Here is a 21,194-nt window from a genome sequence, read left to right as displayed (position 1 = left end):
CCAATTGACCGTGTCGTAAGCCTTGTGGAAGTCTAGTTTCAGGAAAACTGCCTTGAGGTGTTTGGAGTGCAACTCATGGAGAGCTTCGTGAATCACTAGGACTCCATCAAAGATATACCGGCCTTGGATGAATGCCGACTAATCTGGGTGTGTGATCTGATCCGCAATTGGGGCCACCCTAATGACGTACCCCTTCGTGAGGATGCGGAAGACAACGTTGATCACCTTAATCAGTCGGAACTGGCGAATATCCGAAGCTCCGGGTACTTTGGGAATGAGGGTGATAATCCCAAAGTTCAGCCTGGCAAGATCTATGGAGCCAACATAGAACTCCTCAAAGAGGGCCATCACCTCAGGTTTAATAACCTCCCAGAAGTTCTGGAACAACTTCACTGGGAGGCCATCCGGACCAGGGGCTAACGAGGGATTCATGCCCTTAATGGCCGCCCTGACTTCGGCCTTGGAGAAGGGGGCCGACAAGGCCACATTGTCCGCCGGCGAGACACATCGATAGGCTTGCCAAATGTCATGTGAGAGGGCTAGCCCTCCCCGAGGGGAGGTAGAGAATAGGTCTCTATATCGTCCACATGGGCCCGAATGTCCTCCGGCTGCAGTAGGAGGGTCTCTCCATCCCACAGGAGAGGGATGGAGTTACAGCAGCGCCGGCCATTGGCGATTGCCTGGAAATAGGCGGTATTGGCGTCTCCCTTGAGGACCCAATTCTGCGTACCCTGCAAGCGCCAAAAAGCCTCCTCATCTGTGTAGATAACCGTGAGCTGGTCCTCTAAGTCGTATCTAAGCATCCATTCCTCAGCAGATAAGCCCGCGCCATCCACGCGGAGATCGAGGGCCTGGATCACCTCTGGGAGGACTTTCTTGCGCTCCCGGATATCACGTCCCACGTTAGCCCCCCATCCTTTCATGAATTGTCGTGACCGCTTTGCACAGAAGTGACATGAGTCAATGGCCGAGAGGGAGTGATGGGGAGCCTCGCGCGCCTCTTGCCACCTACCAACCACGGCCGCGGTGAACCCAGGCTGGCGTAACCAGAAGGTTTCGAAACGGAAGCGGGGTGGTAGGGAAGGGCGCTCATTCTCCGAAGAGAGGAGTAGGGGTACGCGCTCGGATCCAATCCAAGTAATCGCCCGGAGCGACGTTTATGGGGCAACAAATGTCCCACTTAGGAGAAGCAAAGACCCTATCTAGGACCGAGCGGGTTGGCTCCGCTTGGCGGTTGGTCCACGTGAATTTGGCGCCGACACTATCAATCTCGCGAAGCCCCATGTCCGTGATGTAGTCGTTAAACATCTGCATCCGAGGGAAGTTAACCAAGTTGTTACTCTTTTCGTCTTCCGACAAGATGAGGTTAAAATCGTTGCCCACCACCACCGTTAGCTGGGCGGCAGCAACCTTATGACGAAGCTCAATGAGGAAGGCTTCAGAGTGTCGATGATCGGCCGGCCATTGACCGCTATGATCTCCCATTTGAAGTTGAGGGCCCGTTCGCAAATCTCCATGCTAAAGAAGAACTCTCCCCGGTCCATGTTTCCTACCTCAAAGGTGGCATCCTTCACCCCTAAAAGGATGCCACCCGAGTGGCCCGTGCTCCCACTAGAAGGGAGCCAGTGCCAAGCAAATAAATCGGAGCTCAAATGTTCGAGCTTTGAAAGGGAAAATTCCGTACGCATCATTTCTTGGATGGCCCCAATGTCGATTCGTTCATTGCGCATGTATTCTATTAGTTGGCGGCGACCATCTTGGCCGAAACCGCAGATGTTCCAGAAAATAGTACGAATCACGAGACCATCGGGGGGCTGCTTGACCCAAGACTCGAGATGCGCTCTGGGTGCAAAGGGCTGCAGTGTGGGTGCAGGTGCGGCCGCGGATCTCCGTGGGGTCGTGCCACCGCCCGCAACTGAGCGATCGGGTGTCAGGACCCCGATCCTAAGTCACACTGATCTAGCATGTAACACATCATATCACTTTGCAGCATCACGCACGGTATTCCCATGGGTGCCACCTTACCTAGCCCGGAACCGTTTGCGCTTTTTGGCTCACGTATATGATAGTGCCGCTAGCATCCATATGACAAAGAACCCAGGCCGACATGACTGGTCGTAAACCCAAGGTGGTGCTAACTTACAGGGACAGGCATACATGACCCAGCAACGAACGTGTCGATCAACAATGTATGAACCCAAGTCGTAGCAAGCTAGAAGGACGTAAAGGAACAACGTGTGACATTTCACCGAAGGGACAGACACATGAACGAAGAAGGACACATGCCGGCCAGCCTAAGTGTTCCGAAGTAGTAGCAAGCTACCATGGCTCAGTGGAAGCACTAGGAGACATTTCCCGGTAAGAGAGGCTACCAATAATAAACAACTAGGTTGTCGGATCCCACAAATACCAAGCATTTCAATAATCATACACACAATATGCTCGATATGCGCAAATACAACATGGCATCACAACAAGACTCTACAACTCCAAGTATTTACTCAATAGGCTCCGAGGAGCCAAGTACTACAATCATGGGTAACATGACCCAACATTCAGAGCAGACAAGCAACGAAAGCATAACATGTCTAAGTACAGACAACTGCAAATGAAAAGGGCTGAAAAGCCTGACTATCTAGAAGATCCTGCTGAGGCACACGATCGTAGCTGACGTAACAAGCTAAACGTCGAAGTCCACGCGGAACTACTAGCGAGACTGGAGTCTCTCTGCAAAAACATAAATTAAGCAAACGTGAGTACAAATGTACCCAACAAGACTTACATCAGAACTAGCTACATATGCATCATTATCAACAAAGGGATGGTGGGGTTTAACTGCAGCAAGCCAGTTTTGACTCAGTGGCTATCCTGAACTATGACTGCAAGCAACTCTTTGAGGTGGCGCACACGAGTCCACATATTCACCATATCAATACACCACTATGGATCCGCTCCCGTCTCCCTACGAAAATGTCATCCATAGCACTCACACTTATCTGGCGTATTTTAGAGTATCCACTTTCACTTGTCTATGAACTGTATAGGCAACCCAGAGGTCCTTTACCGCGGACGCGGCTATTTGAATAGATCATTTATAACCCTGCAGGGGTATACTTCTTCACACATGTTTCCACCAGTTAGCGTCTGCACACGACATGTGCTCGGCAGACTTCAAGCGAAAGCCGACGTGGGTGTAGACCACGACCTGACTAACCACACAAGTCTCTAGTCCAGGTTTATCGCCTATTCAGGTACCATCCTCAGGGAGTTCGGTCGAGGTTTCCACATACGGCCCCGAACGATGTGTACAGGGTTCCGCGACACCAAACGGGCCTCGGCATACTCGGCCACGTGCCTACCGCATCACAGCCCACCCCACGGGTCAGCGCCGCGCACGGCCCCCAGCAACTATATACACCAGAAACTACTTGCAACTCCTGGACAGAGGACAGAGGCAGTTAATAAGTCGAGCGGGGTCATATTTCAGGGCCCAACGTGTGGTAGTAGCTGTTCATGAATGACAAACACAGAACTCAGTTCCTGAGGACGGCTTCAATGAGACAACACACCATGTACTCCTACATGGCCTCTCACCGCTACCTTTACCAAATCGTGTTCACACTATTAGCTCACACACAGTAGGACATGTTCACAACATTTCAATTCATCCCCGATGAATCAGACCTGACTCAACTCTAAGCAGTAGCAGGCATGACAAGCAAGCATGAATGAGTGGGCACATCAGGGCTCAAATAACTCCTACTCATGCTAGTGGGTTTCATCTATTTATTATGACAATGACAGGTCATGTAGAGGAAAGGGGTTCAACTACCACAACAAGTAACATATGAATCGTTGTTGTCCTAAATGTAGTAAAAGAGAGCATGAGCGAGGGAGTGGGATTGTATCAGAATGAACAAGGGTTTTTCGCTTGCCTGGCACTTCTGAAGATGATATAACTCTTCATCGGTGTCATCGAACTCATCGTCAAAACGTCGTCTACTGAGAGGGGACAAATACTGACAAACAAGAGAAGACATAATCAATGCAATGCACAATATGATGCATGATCATGACATGTAAGATTGAGTGTGTTTGAGCTAATGCAATTACAACTAGATGGGTTTGAGCCATTTTGAACCCATGGTTCAAGTTCAAGACCAAACTATGAACTTATAAAGTGCTTTATCATGTTTTGCACTAAAAAGCAGGGTTAAGTTGTTTAAACATGCATGAAACCAGTACAGATGGATAGATTGGATTTTTCTGATCATTTTTCATATATAAATCTTTGCATTTGGAGTTACAGATTAATTTCTATGATTTTTTAGAATTTTTGGACATTTTCTGGAATTTCCTGAATTATTTTAAATACAGAAACTATTTACTGCGTCAGCATGACATCAGCATTGTGTCAGCAGGTCAACAGGGCTAGTCCAGGTCAAATCTGACGTGTGGGGTCCACACGTCAGTGACACTTGGACTAATCCCGGTCAAACCCAGCGCTGACTGGGATTTGACCAGTTGTAGGGCCCACAGTCAGTGGCTGCTAGGGTGTTTAGCTGGCTGGGTTAGGGCCTAATGATGTCCACGTCGGCAGTAGCCGGAGTTGTTTCAGCGACGACGAAAACTGCGACAGCAACTCGCCGGACTTCAGCTATAGGCGGTGGCTGGACGCACGAAGGCCACCAGGAGGTAGCCCACGCTCGACCGCGTCCAGCAAAGCGATCGGGAGGCCTCGGGGTCGCTGGAGAAGATGACGGCGAGCACAGAGGCGGCGACTGGAGCTACGGGCGTTCTCGGTTTGGCGCTACTGGGCATCTCTTGGCGAGATGGTGGTGTCAGCGAGTTGCTGGGGACGTGCTGAGCATGGTAGCGTGCTCGGGCGCGATGCGCGTGAGCTCTAGCCACGGCGGTGAAATGGCCGGCGGCGATGGGTTCTCGGGTTTGACAGAAACGACGGCTACACGGTGAAATCGAGCACGGGGAGAGAGAAGGGCGGCGTAGGAGCTCACAGCAAAGCCGTAGAAGGTTCCAGCGGGCTCGCGGAAGGCCTGAGGACGGTGTACGGCGATGACGATCTCCGGCATCTGAAGGTTGAAGACAACGTCGAGGACGATGTTGTAGTGCACCTCAGGTCGCTTAACTCAGCGTAGAGGATGAGAGAGACAAGGCGGATCCCTCGGACAAGGTGGGAAGGCACAGGGGAGGCGGAGGCAGAGGCTATGGCGAACGGTGGCGACAGCGGTTCCCGGTCTCGCTTGGGGCTGAGAGACAGAGGAGGGAAGAAGGTCCAGGGGGAGAGGGAAAGTGAGAGGGGATCGAGGGGGAACGCGTGGCGACGTCCAGCGCGTCGGGGACGCAGACATGCAGGCAGGAGGTGGCGCGCGCGTAGCGAGCACGTGCTCGGCGTCCTCCTGGCAGGAGCTTGAGGACGGTGGCGCTGGTGGGCTGGGCCAACACTGCCAGGCCAGGTGGCTGGACTGCCAAGTGGGCTACACAGGAGGTAAGCCCAGGTAGGTTTCATTTCTCTCTCTCTTTTCTTTTTGTTTCAGTTTTCTATTTTTCTGTAATCTTTGTGGCTTTTCTAAAAATACCTAGACGCTTCCAAAAATCATGAAACTACTCGTGGCTACTGTTTAGAATATACCCAACAGTAAACATTTTAGTTTATGATTATTTGAGCATTTAAAATATTTTATAGCATTTAAATGCCCAAATGCAAATAGCATATGATTTAAACAAGTGACCTTATGATGTCCTAGAAAATTGTGCACCATTTTTTTCACAGGTTCTAGACCTAGGCAAAGATGATGAACATTTTAGAAGGGCATTTCAGGTTCATTGAAAAAGTATTTTAGTAACCCTAGTTGAGTTAGATGGTGTTGGGGGTTTCTGTCATCCCCATTTCAACTTTCTGAGAAAAGTAAACATGATGCAACACCAGAGGCTAGCACTAGACAGACCAGAACTAGGGATGTGACAACTCACCCCCACTAAACAAGAATCTCATCCCGAGATTCAAGCGTAGGGTAAGATGAAGGGGAACGCAACTAACACAATCTTCCCAATCCAGGTTGCGCTTCATAAGAACGTTGATTCGATCACCATCATTGTCTCGATGTCTTGCTTTGAGAACTCTGTCTAACATGACAATGAGAGGAAAAGAAAAACTCTAGAAGAATCGATCTTCTCGAAGACAACTCAGGATCAACTCACGGAGTGAGACATTGAGACATCTCTCAAGCTGAGACACGAAGCATTCATCTAGAGGGATGAGTGAAATAGATGATGAAGGTTCACTAGGTAGACATCAATTTCATGCTTAAGAAGGTGGTGAACGGTTGTCGACGTAGCGAGGAGTTGAGTTGCCATGATACCATAACGAGACATCTTAGAGGAGGTGACTCGTAGAATTAATACCTTAAGTGGCAAAAGAATTACTTTTGATATAGAGATCAATGAGACTCTTTATACCAGCCTAAGGCAATTCACCAACAACCGTTTGGCGGGGTGCGAAGGAATGGCATACCCAGACTAGAATGGATGATGTGTATTACCTTATTGAAGACAATGCCATAGATGATTTTGCTTATCACCGAAAATGGACGGGACCCAAGGTAGAATGGCACAATGGCGGTGCAAGCTGGGAACAAAATGCAAATGTTGGGAATGATTTAGTAACTGGGGAGAAATCCAACAGTAGAGAGTGAATCCACTGTTCGAAAGGTTATAGCATAACCGAGGAAACTGGGAGCAATCCCAGTTAGTGCCGATGATAACACCTAGTGCTTGCGCGTGCTCTCAAGAACTTGAGCATTTCCATATTCATTAAGGTTTTGCCAATACCCGTGTCAAGGATCCTGTCAACACAACATATTACCATGATAAATAGTGATGGACGATGCAGATGCAAAGGAAGACAACACTTTCTCAGATTTGTCCTTGGCAATGCTAAGGAACAAAACCTGGATGATCGACCGAGAGACATTTAGCACTCTACTTCTAATGTTCTCCTTGATGTGCTAGCGTAACCCATTTATTAAAATGGTTTGATATCTAGAACATCAAGTAAAAGGTCGGACTTCGGGAACACAAGAGTTCATAAGGAATAACTACTGGAGTAAATCCTACAAAATTCTTATGGGGAGGTGGCCAACTCCTCAATCAAGATACTACAATAATAGGTCTTCCGGCTGGGTGTGTTGGCCATGACATCCACTTTACCGGGTTACAGAGAGACCAATATTATAATCCTTGGGACACGTTCCAACCATCATATCTGCCTGAGATTCAGATCTAATTGGTGTCAGGATATTGTAGACTCATCAAGTCTAGAAAGGAAAATGAAAGTTTGCAACATAAATCGACGAGATGGCGTTGCGATATTCTCGGCGAATGAACTACGATAGTAAGCTCCAAGACATGAGCTGGTTCTGCTACATATGTGAACACGCTGTCCTAGATAAGCATGACCACATAGTAGTCTTATGATAAAACACTACCGAGTTCAGGTGGGGAGCCATCATTGCGGATAACGAAGTCCTTGATTAAGCCTGGGTTAGCTCTTAAAAAGAACTCCTTCTCCTGGAACAAATCAGTCAGTGGCTTGGTGTGCTAGGGATACATATAGAGTGAAGGTTGCGAGTCTTCAAACCACAGAATACTTCACACGTATGCATGACTGATTTGGAACTATTCCAAAGGAAGCAATATTGACTTTCTCGAATTCATGGTGGCAACTTGCATCAAATGCACAAGAATTAGAGGAGTTCACTTCTTCCATTCGAACATATGCTTCATGAACTAGCATGAAGAAATGCTTTCAAAAGTTTCCAACACTAGCTTAATGTTCAACAAAATCATGGAGAGGATAGGGATGTTGTCGATGAGCTCAACAACAATTCATCAAGGTTTCCATATAAGTGGAATTCCACAATTACGTGAACGAGGTGGTAGCATCGGTCAGACCAGAAAGATATAATGGAGTATGCTCGAGGGATCAACCACAAGTAAGACAACATTAAGAACATCGTTGGTTCTGATTTGATTTGATGATAGCCCACGCTCAAATCAAAGATTGGATAAGATGATAGGCCCATTAACTGATCACGAGGGTCAATCGATGAAAATACCATCTTTCTTCAACACACATACAAGATATCCCTAAAAATGAACTAAGTCGGACAAGCTGTTATCTTCCAACTCTCCAAGTTGTTGTTTAGCTTAACCAACTAGCTCAGGATATCCAACACAGATTCTTGGAGAAAGGGTGGTTCACAGAAATACCAACTTGATCACGAACTCAACATAGTGGTCAAGTGACAACCTGGTAATACTTCCGAGAAGATATTCGGAAAATCACAAACCACCGATATGTTACTAAGCTCGAGAACAAACTTGCTTTTCAGGGCAAGACGATATGATCAAAAGAACGATGGATTGACACAATCCTAACTCATTGATCGGAGAGTGCACCAGAAATAAGGACTAGGTAGCACAATCTATCTTGGAATGATGATTCAATAATCAACACGCTAAGAATGAGGTTATTGTCCTTTAACTACCAAGCAACGGGGTTGCTAGGAGTACTGATTTCACACATCACGATTCACTTGTCAGCATTCCGGTTACAACAACACGGAAACTGAGGAATGAACAATGATGGCACGAAGTATCACTGTGTCAATAATTCATAAGAGCTGGTACAATTCTCATGAAAATCCTGACATAAAGGGGGTAATACTTCAGGGCAGAACCGAATCAAAAGCTGGAATGGCATTTTGATTTGTGGGCTACAACTGCTTTGACCCAATCCTAGATATGGATGAGGTACTGGAGTTTGTTTCTCCTAGTCATTCCAGGATGGAATGGCTTGACGGACCACAAGAGCAATAGGCATCGATGAACACGATTGCACAACTACTCCTTAGTATCAATTGATAGACGGAGGTCAGAATACAACTAATGAGGGACAACTCAAGGAACATATAACTTTCTGAGTTGTGGATGCATAGGTTAGTATGTCGAATCAAGTTCAACAGGTTTCTTCTGGATAACCCATGCAGAATGGTAGAACTGGCAGAGTAGCAACATAGAATCAAGAACTCATCGAGAGCACCTTTGTTGTGACCTTTTGGTTCAACGAGGAACTACTGCCATAAGTAGTTCATGGTATTTGGAAGAACAATATACCACGAACCTCGAGGACTATCGCAAAGGTTACTAATAACCTAAAGGAATGAGCAAACACTATCAACATGAAGTAAGTAGGGTGAATCTCAGGCTCCAAAACCCCGAAATAGAATACCTACTACTAAGTGGCATCACAAGATGCTTTCGAGAATGATGGCCAGAATCATCACACTGAAACACAAAACATGGCTAGATTACTAGGTGATACTCTAAGACACCTAGGGTCATAATAATAATTCCAGCATATATGTCAAGGCAATAGAGTACCTCAACACACTGGTTAGTGTGGTTGATCTGGCACAAAAGAACATCAGGAACAGGAAGAAGGAATTTTGCAAATGCATCAAATTGTTTAGAAACCTGGGATGACTCGGGTGGCATAATGGTTGTAAATTCTCAAAAGATTTGAGACATCCTACGAAATGGTGGCTCAACCACTCAGAATCACAATATCAAGGTTCTGAGGCCAACTTTGAACATACGGTAAGTAGCAGAGACTGAACTAAGGCTTGGATCCATCAATCCTACAAGTCTACGGATTAGTAACACGTGATCCTGATAGAAAGAAGAGAAAACCTAGTTCCTTAACCCCCATAGAAAAGATAGGATGACTCGGATCAGAAGGGCATAAGGTATAAGGAGTAAAAAGAGCCTTGCATTCCCATCCACAATCAATTCCCTTATATAACTAAAGAATTTCTAGACTCAACTTCGACCAGTTTGGTTTGGTAATCCTACAGGTAGTCAGGCTCTGATACCAAAGCTGTCAGGACCCCGATCCTAAGTCACACCGATCTAGCATGTAACACATCATATCACTTTGCGGCCTCACACACGGTATTCCCACGGGTGCCACCTTACCTGGCCTGGGACCATTTGCGCCTTTTGGCTCACGTATATGATAGTGCTGCTAGCATCCATATGACAAAGAACCCACACCGACATGACTGGTCGTAAACCCAAGGTGGCGCTAACTTACAGGGACAAGCATACATGGCCCAGCAACGAACGTGTCGATCAACAATGTATGAACCCAAGTCGTAGAAAGCTACAAGGACTTAAAGGAACAACATGTGACATTTCCCAAAGGGACAGACACAGGAACAAAGAAGGACACATGCCGGCCAGCCTAAGTATTCTGGAGGAGTAGCAAGCTACCAGGGCTCAATGGAAGCACTAGGAGACATTTCCCGGTAAGAGAGGCTACCAAGAATAAACAACTAGGTTGTCGGATCCCACGCATACCAAGCATTTCAATAATCATACACACAATATGCTCGATATGCGCAAACACAACATGGCATCACAACATGACTCTACAACTCCAAGTATTTACTCAATAGGCTCCGAGGAGCCAAGTATTACAATCATGGGTAACATGACCCAACATTCAGAGCATACAAGCAACGAAAGCATACCATGTCTGGATACAGACAACTACAAATGAAAAGGGCTGAGAAGCCTGACTATCTAGAACATCCTACCGAGGCACAAGATCGTAGCTGAGAAAACAAGCTAAACGTCAAAGTCCACGTGGAACTACTAGCGAGACTGGAGTCTACCTGCAAAAACATAAATTAAGCAAACGTGAGTACAAATGTACTCAGCAAGACTTACATCGAAACTAGCAACATATGCATCATTATCAACAAAGGGAAGGTGGGGTTTAACTTCAGCAAGCCATCTTTGACTCAGTGGCTATCCTGAACTACGACTACAAGCAACTCTTTGAGGTGGCGCACACGAGTCCACATATTCACCATATCAATACACCACTATGGATCCGCTCCCGTCTCCCTGCGAGAACGCCATCCATAGCACTCACGCTTATCTGGCGTATTTTAAGTATCCATTTTCACTTGTCTATGAACTGTATAGGCAACCCAAAGGTCCTTTATCGCGGACGCGGCTATTTGAATAGATCATTTATAACCCTGCAGGGGTGTACTTCTTCACACATGTTTCCACCACTTAGCGTCTGGACACGACATGTGCTCGGCAGACTTCAAGGGAAAGCCGACGTGGGTGTAGACCACGACCTGACTAACCACACAAGTTCTAGTCCAGGTTTATCGCCTATTCAGGTTCCATCCACAGGGAGTCCGGCCGAGGTTTCCACATATGGCCCCGAACAATGTGTACAGGGTTCCGCGACACCAAACAGGCACCCGACATACCTGGCCATGTGCCTACCGCATCATAGCCCACCCCTCGGGTCAGTGCTACGCATGACCTCCAATAACTATAAACACCAGAAACTACTTGCAACTCCTAGACAGAGGACAGGGGCGGTTAATAAGTCGAGCGGGGTCATATTTCAGGGCCCAACGTGTGGTAGTAGCTGTTCATGGATCACAAACACAGAACTCAGTTCCTGAGGACGGCTTCAATGAGACAACCCACCATGTACTCCTACATGGCCTCTCACCGCTACCTTTACCAAATCGTGTTCACACACTTAGCTCACACACAGTAGGACATGTTCACAACATTCCAATTCATCCCCGGTGAATCAGACCTGACACAACTCTAAGCAGTAGCAGGCATGACAAGCAAGCATGAATGAGTGGGCACATCAGGGCTCAAACAACTCCTACTCATGCTAGTGGGTTTCATCTATTTATTATGACAATGATAGGTCATGCAGAGGAAAGGGGTTCAACTACCGCAGCAAGTAACAGATGAATCTTTGTTGTCCTAAATGCAGTAAAAGAGAGCAGGAGCAAGGGAGTGGGATTGTATCGGAATGAACAAGGGGGTTTCGCTTGCCTATCACTTCTGAAGATTATATAACTCTTCATCGGTGTCATCGAACTCATCATCAAAACGTCGTCTACTAAGAGGGGACAAATACGGCAAACAAGAGAAGACACAACCAATGCAATGCACAATATGATGCACGGTCATGACATGGCAGAATGAGTGTGTTTGAGCTAATGCAATTACAACCAGATGGGTTCGAGCCATTTTGAACCCATGGTTCAAGTTCAAGACCAAACTATGAACTTATAAAGTGCTTTATCATGTTTTGCACTAAACATCAGGGTTAAGTTGTTTAAACGTGCATGAAACTAGTACAGATGATTGGATTTTTCTGATCATTTTTCATATATAAATCTTTGCATTTGGTGTTACAGATTAATTTCTATGATTTTTCGAAGTTTTGGACATTTTCTAGAATTTCCTGAATTATTTTAAATACAGAAACTATTTACTGCGTCAGCATGATATCAACATTGTGTCAGCAGGTCAACAGGGCTAGTCCAGGTCAAACCTGATGTGTGGGGTCCACACGTTAGTGACACTTGGACTAATCCCGGTCAAACCCAGCGCTGACTGGGATTTGACCAGGGGTAGGGCCCACAGTGAGTGGCTGCTAGGGTGTTTAGCTAGCTGGGTTAGGGCCTAATGATGTCCACGTCGGCAGTCGCCGATGTTTCATCGGTGATGACCAAAACTGCGGCGGAACTCGCCGGACTTGAGCTACAGGCGGCGGCTGGACGCGTGAAGGCCACCAGCAGGTAGCCCGCGCTCGAACGCGTCCAACAGAGCAATCGGGAGGCCTCGGGGTCACCAGAGATGACGACGGCGAGCACAGAGGCGGCGGCCGGAGCTACGGGTGTGCTCGGTTTGGCGCTACTGGGCGTCTCTGGGCAAGATGGTGGTGTCAGCGAGTTGTTGGGGATGTGCTGAGCATGGTAGCGTGCTCGAGTGCGACACGCGTGAGCTCTAGCCACGGCGGCGACACGGCCGGCGGCGATGGGTTCTCGGGTTTGACAGAAACGACGGCTACGCGGTGAAATCGAGCACGGGGAGAGAGAAGGGCGGCGTAGGAGCTCACAGCAAAGCCGTAGAAGGTTCCAGCGGGCTCGTAGAAGGCCTGGCGACGGCGTACGACGGTGATGATCTCCGGCATCTGATTGAATACAACATCGAGGACGATGCTGCAGTGCACCCCGGGTCGCTTGACTCGGCATAGAGGACGAGAGAGACGAGGCGGAGCTCTCGGGCAAGGTGGGAAGGCAAGGGGGAGGCGGAGGCTGCATCTACGGCGAACAGCGGCGACAGCAGTTCTCAGTCTCGCTTGGAGCCGAGAGACAGAGGAGGGGAGGAGGTCCAGGGAGAGGGAGAGGAAGTGAGAGGGGATCGAGGGGGATCGCGTGGAGACGTCTAGGGCGTCGAGGACGCAGACAGGCAGGCAGGAGGTGGCACGTGCGTGGCGAGCACGCGATCGGCGTCCTCCTGGCAGGAGCTTGAGGACGGTGGCGCTGGTGGGCTGGGCCAACAGTGCCAGGCCAGGTGGCTGGACTGCCAGGTAGGCTACACAGGAGGTAAGCCCAGGTAGGTTTCCTTTCTCTCTCTCTTTTCTTTTTGTTTCAGTTTTCTATTTTTCTGTAATCTTTGTGGCTTTTCTAAAAATATCTAGACACTTCCAAAAATCATGAAACTACTCGTGGCTACTATTTAGAATATACCCAACAGTAAACATTTTAGTTTATGATTATTTGAGCATTTAAAATATTTTATAGCATTTAAATGCCTAAATGCAAATAGCATATGATTTAAACAAGTGACCTTATGATGTCCTAGAAAATTGTGCACCATTTTTGTGAGAGGTTCTAGACTAAGGCAAAGATGATGAACATTTTAGAAGGGCATTTCAGGTTCATTGAAAAAGTATTTTAGTAACCCTAGTTGAGTTAGATGGTGCTCGGGGTTTCTGTCATCCCCATTTCAACTTTCTGTGAAAAGTAAACATAATGCAACACCAGAGGCTAGCACTAGACATACCAGAACAAGGGATGTGACATCAGGGGAGCATCGGTGGAAGGTCCCGGCGGGGACCGGAGGCACGAGCGGGCCTTGGCAAGACGGCCGTCGAGGATCTCCCGAGCCCGAATCGCAACAATCTGAACTAAGGGGGGGTGATCTTCCCCCTAAACATGATGGCCGAATCCCCAGCCACCTTAGCAAGGTGGCCGAGCGGAGCCGCCTCTAGAGCAGAAAACGAGCAAGTATCAGGGTTGACGGGGATGGACGGAGTACCTGGCTCAAGGTTCCAGGCAGCGGCCCGAAGCTTTGCCCGCTCGGGGATAGGCAGAGCTGGGCTACCCTCCGGCCTGGCTGGCTCAATCCGAGCACTGTGGCGTGACGACGTCACGGGGGTCGAGGTCGATCTGCCCCTCCTGGAGTAGGCCGCAGTCCGAGGTAGGAGTGGGGGAGCTGCCACCGGGGTGGTCACCACCGCCAACATCCCACCTAGGGCGGAGCACGTGGAGGCCGGGGGCGGGTTGACGGAGATGCGAGGACGATGACGTCAAGACTCAGCGGGGACGGAGTCATGTCTGGCACAGAGGGGTCACTCACCCCTGGTCCGACAGGACCGACTCGGCACGGGGAGGGGAGGGGGGAGGGTCCCTATCCGGGCCACACCCATCCCCCTCGGGAGGAGTAGGAGCAGTCGGCGAGAGCGGTGCAGCAGGTGTGGTGTCGATCCCAACCAAGAGCACAGAAGGGATGTCGGGTGGAGTACCGTCGGGGGAGCGAGGGGACGAAGCCGGGAAGACAGCAAGGCTCCCGTCGAAAGCGTCGCTGCCATCAGCGGGAGGCGGAGGGTCCGACCCGTGGCCGCGGCCGGTGCCCGAGCCACCCCTGGTAGCCGAGGAGGGAGGTGGCGGATGGCGGGGACTGTCGTCAAACTCCTCATCGTCGTCCTTCGAACCGGAGTGGTGGCCATGGCGGGGGCCACGATCGCTGCGATGACCCCCCATGCCCCCACCATTAGGCCCCCCCAAGAGGCTGTCGTCAGGGATGCGGGGGCAACCGATGTGGTTGGGCGGCTCGGGAGAGATCCGGAGGTCGAACCCCTGGTTGTTGAAGAACACCCGGATCGTGGCACGAAGCTTGGATGAGTCAAGGAATTTGACCTTGACCCGCACCTCCTCCTCCTTGCGGAGGGAGAGCTCGTCCACCACGACCACCTTGCCGAGGATGCGGGACATGTTCCGAATGACCCTCTTCGAGCGCGCGATGTCGGGGAGGCCACCGATGAGGATCCATGCCGTGTCCAGGACGGCCACTACCAAGGTGTCCCGGACAGGCACCGAGATGTCCATCACGAGCTTGTTGAGCGCGAGGGTGATGTCGCCGCTGCGGGTGCCGTAGCTGTGGCTGACCGCATCGGGGAACACCACCGAGAACTGGCCACCAGCCAGCAGGGTGACCTGCCAGTCCCAGGTGCAGTGGTAGAGGTGGTTGAGTTTCACCTCGATCATCTCAGGTGATGCCACCCCATCCCACACGGTGACAATCGCCAGGAGCAAGTGTGAAGGCAGAGGGATGTCCGGGACCTCGATGTGGAAGTAGCCGAGGCCCTCGATCCCATTCCCGTACATCATCAACTCCTCCCACACCGGGCGGTCAGGGCATAGAGCGGCCAGATGGTCAGGGTCGTTGCACACAAAGCAAAAATGAGGGTGGGTGCAGGCCACCTGGGAGTGTCCAGCGAGGCCATAGTTGAAGCACTTGACGAGGTCAGCGCCGCGATCATCGGGGAGCAGGATGGTCGAGACGGAGGAAGTCGGGTCGCGAGCAAGGGAGGCGATGATGGCTGGACCATTTCCACGCCCCAGGCCCCGCTTTTTCTTGCACTTGGGGCCCGGCTTGCCCCGGTCGCCATCGATGGGGCCCGGCGGGAAGCTAGGCTTGCCGCGGGGAGGCTGGTAGCGGCGTGGTTTGGCGGCAGGGGCTGGCTGGTGGGTGCGAGCAGGGGAGCGGGAGCGTCCCCCGCGGGCCGGAGAGCGGCCGCCATCCCGGCTGCGAGGCGGAGATGGGGAGCGGTGGCGCTGTGCCTTCCGTTCGATGGCCGGTGCGGGCGAGCGAGACCGGGAGCGGTCCCGGTGGTCAGCCCGGGCCGAGGAGCGGCGCGTCGGGGATCGGCGGTCGGAGTGAGGAGGGGAACGATGGTCAGAGCAGGGAGGAGAGCACCGACCGTCACGCGTTGATAGCTACCAGCAGAGGTCCACCTCGTGGCGGATCGCTTTGGGGGAGGGCCGCGATGAGCCGCGGAAGTCGTCCGCCCGACGCTTGGGGCGCGACGCCTCGTCTTCCCAGGAGCGTGGCATGGGCGCCAGGGGAGAAGGGACGAGGAGGCGGCCGGGAGGGGCGCCGGCGGCAGGGTAGGGGCTGGCATTGACAGTTAGGGTTTTGGGAGGGGAAACGTGTGGTTGCTGCGGGGCTGGGGTCGCAGGAGACCGGCCGGTAGCCAAATAGATGGCCGAACCAAGTGGGCCGGTCCACTAGCGTCCATGGGAGGGGGGCCCAGGACCGAGGGGGTACCGGCACGCAGAAGGGGGGCAACCCAACCCGCGAACGACCCACAAGGTCGCGGCCCAGCCATCAGGGCAGGGGAGTGGGAGTGAGGGTTTCCCTTACCGCCGCCATCCCCGCCGCGGCCGGCGCCGGAGTCAGAGGAGAAGCGGGCCAAGGTCGTCGCGGTCCGAGGCTGGGCGAGAAGCGGAGGCTCGAGGACCCGAAACGTTGCAATGAAAGGGCTATACGGCGAGGATTGCAAGAGAGGCGGGGAGCACGCCGGGAGCGCGCCCGGGCTGCGAGGAGGAGTGCCGACCGAGCCGGCCAAGCCGATGGGCGGCGCAGCCATCGCGACATGCCAGGAGAAGCGAGCACGACCCTGGTCGGACCGCCCCGCAACACCCCATGCTGGAGCGCAGCGGCGGCATGCGGTCTGGGGTCCCAAGGAGGTTGCTTTCCGGGGCATCCGCGGAGGCGCCGCCGCGGCGGGCCAGCGGGGATGCGAGAGAGTACCAGGGCCACCACACCGAAGCGGATATAGGCGAGCAGCCTCAACATCGTCCATCTCCGTGAGGTCAGTCCACCGGGGCACCAGCAAAGGTGCTGGGGGCCGAGAGGGGGAGGGGTGGCGGCGGCCAGGGCGGCCGAGGTCGAGGCAGCAGTGGGGTGGGGCTCCGGAGGCGGAGAAGGCGGCGGCAAGGCCGCGAGCGGCGAGTCGCCCCTGGAGTCGCAGGAGCTCGACATCCCCTACGCGCCCCAGAGGAAAATTCAGCTTGCTGTCCTATATTAAGATTTAACAAATCCCATCCACTTAGCATGAATTTCATATGCGTTTGTGTTTGATCCGTTTTAGTGACCTCGACATTTGATGCCTATGACCAACGCCCCACCAGTTCTCCGCGGAAACATTTTGGTGTCAACGGATATTTGGTGCACGTTGTGATCCGCACACTGTCTATCTACTCCCAATTCCTCTTAATTGTACTATCTGTTTTCATCGTATTTTGGGTTAAAATTTGATCATATATTTGAGTAGCAAAATAATAATGCATGTCACTAAAAACTATATTGTTAGATTTATATTTAAATGTAGTTTTAAATGATATTATTTTTGCTATATATAATAATTAATTAAAATCATCATCAATATGACACATAATACAAATAGACTAGTAAATAAGGAGGGAGCGCTTTCAGTGTGAGAAGATGTTCCCGTCGACGACGAGACGCCTACGGTGAATTCGTAAATCTTAAGATAATATGCCGGCTCAATCTCTTAGGCATGTTTGGTTGACTGCATGAGGCCCGGACTGGCTCGCGCGGGACGCAAATGGGCCGATTGGTTGTTTGCTTTTACTGTTCGGCCCGCATGGCACGAATCTTAAAGCACTCCTCAGCCTGGCTCCCTGGAAACCCTCGAATCGGCAGTTTTTCAAGGGCCAGGCCCGAGCGGTGCACATGGGCGGCGGCAGCTGCACGCGCGCGACCACACTCGAGAAGCCGCATTGCTTCCCGAAGCGCCGACAGTTATTAGCCTCACCGCCCCTCACTGCTCCCTCTCCCCACTCCCCCCCCCCCCACTCACCCAACTCTCACCGACGGCGGCGGATCGGAGGAGAGCAAGAAGACCACCGGACTCCATCACCGGCGAGCGGATCATCACCTGGCCCGCGGCAATGGCGATAAGCACTTCTCTGTTCGTCATGACTACTTTTTCCCGTCCGATCCGGCGATAGATTCGATCCATGATGGAGAGGGGAATGAGGAATAGAGGTAGATAAGCATGGCAGTTCATCCTAGTTCATACGAGTTCGTGCAAGATCGGAATAGAGGTAGATGAAGATGGAGTAGAAGGGGGATTGGGGGTACACAACGGACACCGGCTAACCGCGGCGGCCGTCATGGGCGTGCGGAGCGGCGGGTCGAGTAGCTAGCCTTCATCTTCTTGTTCATCACTGTGCGGGGCGACGGGTCGTCGTCGTCGTCCTCGGCGGAGTCGAGGTCGACCTGCCAGGTACGACGGCCTGGCTCCGGCGCCCTCACGGGCATCTGCACTGGTTCTTCCTCCTCCTTAGGCTCCCCACCGATGACCGTCGGCGGCATGATTGGCGTCTCCGAGTACACTGCGCACGGTGGTCATTAGGATCCCAGTAGTTCTTGTACTTGGACCACTTCGTCCTCTGTTTAGCGTCGTCGGAGACGACCTGATTCATGGCCCAGTGAATGATACCGACTGCCATCGCGCCCTTTGTTGGGTCAGGAATCAGCGTCTTCAGCTCTTGTGCAGTGGCCCTCATGAGCACTGCATCAGATTCCTTCTGCATGTCAGGCATGGAGCCGAAGTTCGAGCACACCTTCATGGTGTTCTCAAACTTGGTGCGGTCACCAGCCGACCACCCGAGGAAGAAGGCCCTCCAGCCAATACCCCAAAGGAAGGGGTTGTCGTTGGAGCTGGAGCTAGAGCTCATGGCGATGGAGATGAGGAAGGTTGACAATGAGAGAAAAGAGGGGGTGGGTAAGTAGTGGTGGGCAGGGGGAGTAAATATAGGGGCGATGGAGAGGAGGAGAAGAGTGACAGTCATGTCGTTTTAACTACATGCTCTTCAATAAACCATGAACTTTGTGCTGTGTCTAACTCCATGAATTGTGTGCAGATCGAGGAGAGCAATGAGATGGGCACGTAGGTGCTCCCGGCTGTTGACAACAAGGGCAAGCAACCCCTTGATCCAATGCCCGAGGAGGTTGTGCTGCCGCCCACCGCCAAGGAAGAACCGAAGACGCCTGAGGTTGGCGACGACGAGCACATGGAGGAGCTCCCCAGCAACAAGCGCCGCAACTACGACCACTACCATGAGGAGGATGGCCCAACTCACTTATGTTCATCCTTGCACCGAAGGTTTGAGTGCATCCCCATGCCCCTGGACTTCACCAAGCACTTCGTCGCAGTGTCGACGGAGTTCAAGCTCAGGAACAACACCGACTGCTCCTGGAAGGTGACGGTGAAGCTGATGAACGGCAGGGTGACCCTGGATCAGGGTTGGGCCACCTACGCAGCCGTTCATCAGATCAAGATCGGCTACATGCTGACGTTCAAGCTCCTCACTCCCGACACCTTCAAGGTCATCATCTTTGACGACGATGACATTGAGGTCGTCAACAAGTGCGGGAAGCACGACGAAGCCTTCGCCGCCAAGGACTAGGGCTGGGTCACCTCCTTCCTAAGTACTACCAAGTCTGCTTTGAACTGTTTATGGTTTATGCATTGAACTGTTATGAAGTGTGGTACTGCTTATCTGAAATATATTGTTAAGTCGTTGATCCTCTGTTTATACCCTGCTCTGCTTTTGATGTGTGCTACATGGTTGTGCCGAAGTGTGCTGGTAACCTCACCAACTAGCCAAAGAGGTTACCACACATCAGGCGTTGCATACAACCAAACACCATGCATTGGGTTTGTCCACTAACATGCAGACAATCAAACATCAGACAGTGTGGTTCAGCCCATGCAGGCAAGAGGACATGCAGACAACAACACAACTTGCAGATGGTGCATTTGAGGCTGCATTTGCATAGCCAGACTGAGTTAAGAAGGCTATACAATACAGCTATTGTAGACTACGGCAACTAAACGCGTCCTTAAAAATGGTCATAGGGATAAGATGTGCGTTTATGCGTTCATGTATGCATATGTAAATTCCTGCCGCGTCCCCGCCCCCGCGTCGCCCGCGTCTGGCGACACGGGGGAAAACCAGCGCCGCCGCCAAGTTCCACTCTCTACCGCCGCTCCCCGCAGCGCCGCCGCCGGAGGGCCGGCCGGCGAAGCCGCGCCTCGCCCAGGGAAGGTGGCGGCGGGGCGGTCTCGTTCCCCTTCCCGCGCCAGAGCCCCTCCCCCCACCCCTCGATCTGGCCGGAGCCGCTCCACCACCACCCCTCCGGTCCAGCGCTGCCTCCCTCGTCCCCCCACCCCCCACGGGGCTCGCTCCCTCCCTGGACGGATCCACGGCAGCGGCAGCGCCCTGGCTCCCTGCGCGCTCGGCCCGGCCCGCCCAGATCCGATCTGGCGATGCTCGCGAGCGCCCTCCCTTCCAGCTGCTACAGTATCCTGCTGGTCCGACGTCGGGCGCGACGCACTTGGCTACGGCCTCTGCGTCCTCTCCTGCAGTCCGCCCATCCCCACCTACGACACGGCTAGCCCTGCTGGTGCTGTCGTCGACTATGGGCTGGGCGCATGACCTGCAACTGGTCTTCCTCCACTCCCGAGCCACGGAGATGGCTAAAGTGCGGAGGCGACGAGGCTACAGTGCTTGTGCAGTCACGGTGCTCCTCAAGGCGGGTGCTTGTTGGCGCTGCTCCGGCCCTGGCGACCTAGGGTCCGCGTCTCTCCGGTGCCCTCGGCCGCTGGTGTCCTCTGCCGGGCAGCTCCGCCCTCGGTGACCCAGTAGTTGCGTTCTTTCCAACTCGCTTGGCTCACCGACGTCGCGACGGCTATGGCCACGGCAGGTCGGATCTGCGTCCCTCCAGTCCTAGCTCGCCGGCGTTGCGGATAGCAATCGCCCCACCCTCCTCGTGGTTTGCTCCGCCGCCTACCCTGCTTTGTACATCTCAAAGCCTCCCCTTTGGTCAGATCCAACGCTTGTGGGTCCGGAGGCAGTGCCATCATCCGACGGCAGGTGCAGCCCCGCCAATCG

The 21,194-nt window shown here is 52.1% G+C and overlaps 1 protein-coding gene across 1 annotated transcript; it reads left to right on the top strand.

Annotated features, from left to right (window-relative positions):
* The first annotated feature begins 16,538 nt into the window (after nt 1–16,538).
* LOC123041412 (putative B3 domain-containing protein Os03g0621600) lies at nt 16,539–19,822 on the top strand. The gene is made up of 2 exons (XM_044464029.1): nt 16,539–17,080; nt 19,161–19,822. Exon 2 carries the CDS (start codon nt 19,236–19,238, stop codon nt 19,704–19,706), a length of 471 nt encoding a protein of 156 aa, XP_044319964.1. The 5' UTR covers nt 16,539–17,080; nt 19,161–19,235; the 3' UTR covers nt 19,707–19,822.
* The last annotated feature ends 1,372 nt before the right edge of the window (nt 19,823–21,194 follow it).

Source organism: Triticum aestivum, chromosome 2B, assembly GCF_018294505.1.
Source record: "Triticum aestivum cultivar Chinese Spring chromosome 2B, IWGSC CS RefSeq v2.1, whole genome shotgun sequence".
Lineage (NCBI taxonomy): Eukaryota > Viridiplantae > Streptophyta > Magnoliopsida > Poales > Poaceae > Triticum > Triticum aestivum.
This window is presented reverse-complemented; position numbering and strand designations above follow the sequence as displayed.

Bases quoted from the DNA above. Each gene is read 5' to 3' on its own strand.
- LOC123041412 (XM_044464029.1), top strand. From the start codon at position 19,236: ATGCCCGAGGAGGTTGTGCTGCCGCCCACCGCCAAGGAAGAACCGAAG.